The sequence below is a fragment of the Momordica charantia genome, assembly GCF_013281855.1.
Source record: "Momordica charantia cultivar OHB3-1 chromosome 10 unlocalized genomic scaffold, Mcharantia_2.0 BLBB01000010.1, whole genome shotgun sequence".
NCBI classification, from domain to species: Eukaryota; Viridiplantae; Streptophyta; class Magnoliopsida; order Cucurbitales; family Cucurbitaceae; genus Momordica; species Momordica charantia.
In genome coordinates, this window is record NW_028275158.1 from 6,853,946 (window position 1) to 6,861,896 (window position 7,951).

The 7,951-nt window shown below is 36.2% G+C and overlaps 1 protein-coding gene across 5 annotated transcripts; it reads right to left on the reverse strand.

Annotated features, from left to right (window-relative positions):
• Positions 1 to 226: 226 nt before the first annotated feature.
• FHY3 (far-red elongated hypocotyls 3) lies at positions 227 to 7,631 on the reverse strand. 5 transcript variants are annotated; one of them, XR_002601066.2, is made up of 10 exons: positions 7,405 to 7,631; positions 3,471 to 5,677; positions 3,329 to 3,385; positions 2,124 to 2,192; positions 1,972 to 2,040; positions 1,777 to 1,845; positions 1,653 to 1,703; positions 1,466 to 1,567; positions 645 to 739; positions 227 to 546 (listed from the first exon to the last, which is right to left on the reverse strand). XR_002601066.2 is itself a non-coding variant. In XM_022280717.2 (9 exons), exons 2-8 carry the CDS (start codon positions 5,637 to 5,639, stop codon positions 1,511 to 1,513), a joined length of 2,541 nt encoding a protein of 846 aa, XP_022136409.1. In that variant the 5' UTR covers positions 5,640 to 5,677; positions 7,405 to 7,631; the 3' UTR covers positions 1,139 to 1,393; positions 1,466 to 1,510. The 5 variants fall into 5 exon arrangements, 4 of the variants coding, with proteins under 4 accessions (XP_022136409.1, XP_022136406.1, XP_022136407.1 ...); XM_022280717.2 differs by lacking the exons at positions 227 to 546; positions 645 to 739 and adding an exon at positions 1,139 to 1,393; XM_022280714.2 differs by lacking the exons at positions 227 to 546; positions 645 to 739 and having other exon boundaries at positions 1,139 to 1,567; positions 7,405 to 7,630.
• Between the last annotated feature and the right edge of the window lie 320 nt (positions 7,632 to 7,951).

Consider the following 7,951-nt stretch of genomic DNA (forward strand, 5'->3'; position numbering starts at 1 on the left):
TGATAGAATGATTGTTTGAAATATTTTTTTAGAATTTTTTTTTTTAAACCTTTCCAAAAATATCTATCAATAGTTTCTTAATATTTCCATCCACATTTTCATGAAATTTAAACCTCTGCATTTATCAACATTTAAAACCTTGGAGTGTTTTTCTTTTATTTAAAAAAGAAAGTTTTATAATTATAAATATGTCAATTAATTTATCCATGAGACAATTCCTCTAATCTTCCGTAAAACAAAATTTTAGCTCTTATTCAAACTTTCTTTTGTTTTTGTTTTTTTTTTTTTGGTACATGCTCTTTTGTGTCTAAATATCATTATACACGCATACATATATATGTTATGTATACTTGCATTTCAAGTCAATAAATTGAATTAAAGTTGAAAGAAAAAAGGATGTTATGAAAAAAAAAAATAGAGGTCGAGAAATATAACTCTACACCACATGCAACAAACCTATTTTGCTCCTCTTTCTGCAAGTATATTACTCTTCTGACTTGAAAATGCTCCAGCGATACCTTCTGAATTGCTCCATAAGCATCACTCCTGTAAAATATGAATACAATATTCATAATAAAGAACCATATTAATGAACTTCCAATGCTTAATCTAAATGAGAGAGAGAGAGAGAGAGAGAGAGAGACCATGGCTTGACTTCCTCAACAAAAGCTCAGTTCCAAATCAGACTCTATTCCTTTCCAAAGTGATGCTGAGTTGCTCCACATGGAAAATGCATATCCTGTTACTCAACCCAAATTAACAAACAAAATTTTTCATTCATGTACAGCAGAAACCAGAATAAACTCAAAACCAAATGAGCTTACAAAACACTGCTCCAAGGAGTATTTCATGACAAAAGAGTATAACTACAAAAGGGATTGGGATTGAGACCAAAAAATTCCTTCCCACTTCCTATTTCTCATGGAAAAAAACTCTGATATCTTGCTCTAACCACCATCTCCATAAGAAGGCTTTGATTTAAAAACCTTTTGCTTCTCCTTGGACCTGTGTCCACAGAGCAAGTGTTCCTTCTAAGTTCTATTCCATCTTACTCAAAAATTGTTGAACCAGAAACCAGTTATTCCAGCTCTACCTACTCTAGTTACACCTTAAAACAAGAAACTAACAGTTCAGCTCGTACTCGAATACGTTTTGTTTCCAACTAATTCAATTTGGGTCAAACAATTACAAATACAAATAACTCTAGGCTGTATTGGTATTATCATCTTTCAGTAAGAACCATGTAAAATAATTGGCAATGATGAGATACAGCATACTCTTTTATATGATACAATCACTTAAGAAGGACCAACATTTGGTACATCTCCAGCCACTAACTTGGCAAGGTACATTCTATTTTAAAGACACTAGAAGAATGTGCTGTTCCCTGCACCTGCAAAATGATCTGTTATTACTGATTCTTAATGTGCAGAGTTCATTTTATGGCTAAATACAAATAGATTACATTTATTTCCACTTGTGAAGCACCTTCACTAAGATTAGTGATTAATCATGCATGTCTTGATGCATCATCATGCAACTGAGTAGTTCGTACATTTGGATCATCCTGCCACAAGGAAATGTATTGAATGTGGATGACATAAAAATTGCATAATACAGTGGAAGATATCCATTGTGTTCGGTTAACTAACCCGCATGCTATAGGTGAAACCAGTTGGCGCTCGGAAAAAATCCATTTGTCCCTGCAGGAATTGTAAAATGTGACGACTTGAATACAAATAGGCTGAACAACAGCTGTCTCAAAATGTAACATACCAGTCCGTGAATACTCTGTTGAGCAGCGTAGTAACCATCATGGCTAGGTGCTATTGAGTTTAATTGCCCCTATAAATAGAAGAACCCAGAATTTCAAATAGTTACTAATAAATAAGAAATAAATGAAGAGTTTATGTATTTTATACTAAAGTCTGTACCCACGCATATATTTTTTTGTGTATCCATAAAGCTTACCAGCCCCTGAATGGCCTGTTGGTTTCCATAATAATTATCACGGGTTGGTGCCATTAAGTTAAGCTGTACCTGCGAAGATAAGAGCTCATAGAACTAAAAACTTTGCCAGTTCACTAGTTAAGATAGTAAAAAGAGACTCAAGAAAATCATACCATTCCTTGCACACTTGGCTGTGTGCCAAAATAGCCATCAAGGGTTACTGCTCTTGAGGCTAATTTATCCTGAAAATAAGAAAGGGAAAAGAATCGGCTACATAATGATAATACTTTGTAGCTTATCTTTAAACAAAAACATATTTTAAAAAAACCTTTAATCAATTATAATGCCCAAGTCCTTTCTTTTTTTTTTTTCCAAATATAAATTTGTACATTGGCAAAGCCCAAAACCAGAGACTAGCACTAGAACATCCAATAATTTAACTGTGAAAGATTGCTGGAATTAAGAAATTAGAAAGAGTTTCCAGAAAATAGAAGTGGAAGATTCGATCAACTTCAATAAGAAAATGATTGGGTGGTCATCTCAATTTTTTAGCAGGATTTGGAAGATTGCAGGTTCTGGAGACTTTTCTTTCCTCAAAATCTGACTTTGCACCTCATGAATACAGAAAAAAACATCAAGGGACCTTTTCACGCTGATTTTGAAAGGAAAAGCTCTGAATGAGAAATATTCTTCCTTTGGTCCTTAGTTCTCAAAAGTAACGACACTCGGGACAAATTACAAGAAGGAAATCAGGGCCTGCCCCTCTCCTCTCAGATGTTTATCGACCGCAAATGAGGTGGAGGAAACATTAATCACTTTTTTTGAGTTTTTGCTAGTTTTTTCTTGCTGGACTATTTCCGTGAAACTGTTTATCTCTCTAACCATCTCCGACTCTCCCTAATGGTATAACAAGTTTAATTACTGAAATTTATTTTGTTTGGTGGCAGTTCATAATTGGTAAAGCCAAATCTTACAAAGGAATGATATTAAATCTATTATTATGATTGATTGAAAGAAGCAAAAGACTGTTTGAAGACAAAAGAAATTATGTCAACATGTTCCTACAAATCCTTGAGGCCTAAATTGGGGCGACGACTGATCCCCTCTTACTTCTATTGATTTAATTTTCTATGGAGTGATATTTATTCTTCAGTACCAATTTCAAAAGGAAAAAGAAATCATAGTATTTCAGTATCTCAGGTAGGTTGCTCCAAGATATTTTGAAATTAACATAAATTTATTAACTCCAAGAGTCAACCCTTGGGGTCCAATTATGGTGTTTAGGTATTTTATAATATACCAAAAATGAGTAGGGCAAATATAAGCAAAAATTGAAAATTGACATGGATAACAACAACAATAATAATAATAGACAAACCATCTGCTGCAAGCTGTCTTGTGCTCCAACAGTCATGACATCAGGCTCAGCATTCACCTGCGATTCAAAGATATCATTTTCAAGATGTAATACTTAAATAAATTAAAAAAAATCACAGACACCCACACTTAAAACAACTAACCTTCCTCTTCTTTGTTGGATTCTTTTTCTTGCTTGTCTTGCCCATGTTTCTAATCTGATTGTCTTCTTCAATACAGAGTAGACCATGAGCTGCTGATGTACCAGGTTCTAAAAGAGTTCTATTGGAATTATTGACACTTATACAATTTCCAAGCGTTTCATCAAGTGCATGTACTGCAATACTGTAACTTTCTTGGGACAAAGATCCCTCTTCAATCAATTTCAATGCTCGCTGGCATAGATCATTGTAACGCTGCACCCGAGACTGTAGTGGCTCAGATTCTTCTCCCATTAATTGTCGATTTTTAGCATCTTTCGTCCACCGCTTCAAAATATATTGAGCTGGAATAGCAGATAGGCCACAAATTTGAAGAACAATCATTGCATGTCTACAAAGATAACCTTTATATTCATACAACCGGCATAGACAAGAAACTTCTGACTTCAATTCATTCCAATCAACAATGAAGTCTTGATTCTTTTCAAAATCTTGAACTCGATAGGTAATGCTTTTCTCATCTTGCTTTTCCCTCTTAGGATGGCAAGCAACGGCACCTAAAACTTCTACTTGAAACTTTTTAAATACTGCGTGTGTGTACAGCCCTGAAACACTTTTCTCAAATGGTGAAGGAGATTTTAAAGTGGGTTGTTTGTTCCATGTATCAGAGTCAGCTTTTGCTTCCTCTTCATACCTATCCTGTAGAATTGTTTCATACTGTTTCACGAACTCCAGCACAGTGGTCTTTTTATGCAAGTACTTATCAAGGAAGCAATTTACACTCTCAGACCGCTGTGCCGCAGACATTCCAGCCAAAAATACATCCTTCACGTACATTGGTGCCCAGTGTCTTTGACCTTCCCACAAGGACTGAACCAGTTCATCTTCTTTGAGTTCAAATCTTTCAACCAGTTTCCACCATCTTTTTTCAAATTCTTCATTTGTCCATGACCTATAGATGCATTTTTCAAATTTTGCCATAAAATTCTCATGCTGTTTTATTACATTACCAAGGTTTTCGGAAATCTTTCCGAATATATGCCACAAAGTGAAGTGATGATAAACATTTGGAAGCACCTCTGGAATAACTGACTTCAAGACTTTATCATGGTCAGTGATAACAACTTTTGGAGCCTGTCCACCAATTGCTTTCAACCATGTATGCAACAGCCAAGCATATGTTGTTGGACTTTCATCTGATAGCAAAGCACATCCAATCAACATAAATTGATAATGTTGATTCACCCCAACAAAGAAAGCAAGGGGCAACTTATACTTATTTCTGATATAGGTAGTATCAAGAGACACTACATCATTGAAATAAATATAGTCATGCCTACTTTTTGCATCAATCCAAAATAAATTCCTTAGCCGGTGATCTTCACCAATATCTACAGCATAAAAAAAGTTAGAGTTCAAATTCTGCATCTGGGTAAAAAAGTCAAGTAAAGTCCTTGCATCTCCCACGTCAAAGGCCAAACTACGAACTTTATCAAATGGATTCTTGGAGTCATTCTTGAGACCTACTACACTTTTGTATTCAGCAAATTGCCTAGCCATTGCAGCATACATCTTTCTTGTTTGTTCACTGACAGCTTGAGCTGGTAAAAGCTCATGGTTATGCTCCTTAACAAAACTATGTATAACCCATTTACCATCTGCCCTCCTCTTCACATGCATGCTTGCTTTGCAGTCTGTCTTTGCACACGCTCGTCGACCAGTTGCATTTTCACTTTCTTGCTTAGTTTGCCTTACACGTGGCCGGTTGAAGGATTTATCGTACTCTCTCTTAATACCGTAACGAGAACAAGCAAATTTTGCATCAATAAATTCCCTTGATGTCTTTGAACGACGGCTATTTTGTATTGCCGTGTTGAATCCCATAGAGCGAGCATATTCCTGGTAAAAGGAATATGCTTCACCATGTGATTCAAATTCCATACCAGGAAGTGGTTCTAGATTTGTGTCATCTTTAAACATTGCCATATCTAACATTGGGGAATTCAAATCTCCACCATCTTCAACGTGCATTGCATCTGTAGCATCAACCATATTTCCACTCTCAATATCTCCATTATGAAGTTTCTCTTCTACATCCAACATGTTATTAATTGCATTTGGTTCTTCATCTTTGTCATGCTCACCGGAAGGTAACCTAAGATCTATATCCATGATGAGAAGCGTCGGTGGCTAATGAACTTCGGAGATACCTGAAATGGACATTAATTAATTAAATAGTAAACATCTCAAAGACTAAATTTTGATTTTTACTTGATTACATATAAAGCATGGCCATCTAACCTGCCAACAAAATTTCACAGCCTCTTAAGTTATAGGGTCAATACCTACTATGCCCATAACTTATGGAGCATGTTGTCACATGTTTTTGCTGCTTGCTTGCTAGTGAACTCAATAACATTATTTCACGAAATCAAAGGCTGTTTGCTTGTAAAGAAAATAACATTTAATATCTTGGGATAGCAACAGAATATGTCCACTCTCGTATATATATCTAGATAATGATATTTTGAACCATCTGCTGTCAAGATTGCAAACTTTCACAACAAATGAAAAAGACCTGTACAAGATTACTACTTTTTATCTGTGAAATCATACTCGAGTCAGACATACAACATAATTCTTCCAAAGAAACTGCCCCATGCATGGAATATCACATGAGGTTTTATTATCCTCACCTCCATTGTGGTCTATTTACAAAATAATAATAATAATTTAAAATGAAGGCAGAACACTTTGCAAGGTAACAATAAATAAGGAAAAGCTATACACACACATAATTTTTTACTCGATATAGTAGGAAAGACAATGATTAGTCCTCTACCTGCAACAAAAAGAAGAATAGGAAGAAAGGGACAAATAAAAACAATAGAATATCTGCAAAGTGCTTTGTAAATAAAGCTCACACTATTAGACACAAAGAAGCAAATTTCTGATACATCAATTGTAGATTTCTACTGGTACATTATATCCATATTTCCTGAAATTATATAATAGGAACCCTACTCCACTGAACCTTCCCCCTGTTGCCAAAAGCATTCCTCTCGAGCATTCTACTGAACAATGGAAAAGGACACATAAAGTAATTCAACTTCACGTAATACAAGACGCTAGAATGGTACCATCGCTTCACTCATACATGTTTACTTAGCAATCTGTCGTTACCTAAATTGGTCAGCTTTGAGACAAAAACTAAGAGAAAGGTCATTGGGCTGAGCTTTGGACTGGCACGTAGCTTAAAGATTATATCAAAAGTGACCAGATACAAGCTACTTTTGTATTATGAACAGATCAACTAAGTATAATTTTAGGCATCATAAGCCATTGAATTAGAAAGTTGAAGGATCATTCAAGGTGACTCCGGCACTACCCATGTCCCCATGTCCCAGGCAGTAAGTCATGATATTAAGTAAAGTTATAGGTTACCCTCGAATTCAATCTGACGCCACAGTAATTTAGTAGCATCCCTCTCGGTGTTGAAGTTCGCCAGAGGAGATCGTTCATACTAAAATTCGCCAAATTCCCCGCGTAATTTGGCCACCATCAAACCACAGGAGATCGAACTTGAACTTAGACGCAGCCCAGAGAACACGATACACATACACTGCCAGCAGCTCAAAACTTGACATGGAATTTCATAAAATTTCCACCGTCGTCGACATTCCTTCCATTGCTCCACACGAAAAACCCGAAACACCAACCTCCACTCTCCCGCACTTTCTCGAGAAACAAACAACATGATTGACACGGACAGTAATTTCACCCCATACAAACGCAAGCAGACATTACAGCAACCATAACAAGATTCAACGTGGCCAAAAATGACAAGCAAATCACAGAGTCAAAAACGAAAGAAAAATCTAAAAGAAACATTTTTTCGTGATGGGTTTGAAGAGAGTGAGGCGGAACAAAGTAAAACCTGAAAGTGCAGGGGATATAGAGAATCTCTGGGGGAGTGAAGAAGCTGAAACAGAGAGCGCGGGCGAGTGGGGATTGTCGCCGCGAGTGGGGCAGAGAGTTGAGGAATTTTGGGAAATTAGGGTTTGTAAACCACTCGCCGCTGGGTGTTTGTTTTGTGATGAAGAGAGAGAATGGATGCTCCGTCACTCGCTTTTTTCTCTCACTCGCTTCGCTTTCAGTTCGTTTTTCCTTTCCCCCTTTGCCTTTGGCGCGTTGCCCATTATCGGAATATTATTATTTTGCCGGCACATTTTTTTTTTACTTTCTTTTTTCTGTTTTTCCTTCGCAGGCTTGAGGCGCGTGCAGAGACGGTTGCCCCGTTGATTTAAACGAATAATCAGGAGGGGAAGGTTTTTATTTTAATTTTTTTTCTCTTTCTTCTTTTTTTTTTTGCTATTTTTCTCTTCTTTTAAATACCCCTACCATTTCAAATGTCTTTCAATATTAATGGATGAGAAGACGCGTTATCATTCGGTTAGTAGCTAGACTAGACACTTGTTTTTTAT

Coding starts and splice junctions, on each gene's coding strand:
- FHY3 (XM_022280717.2), bottom strand. CDS start 5,639: ATGGATATAGATCTTAGGTTACCTTCCGGTGAGCATGACAAAGATGAA. Junction 3,386..3,470: donor ATCCAACAAAGAAGAGGAAG/GTTAGTTGTTTT, acceptor TTTGAATCGCAG/GTGAATGCTGAGCCTGATGT. Junction 2,041..2,123: donor AGCCAAGTGTGCAAGGAATG/GTATGATTTTCT, acceptor TTATCTTCGCAG/GTACAGCTTAACTTAATGGC.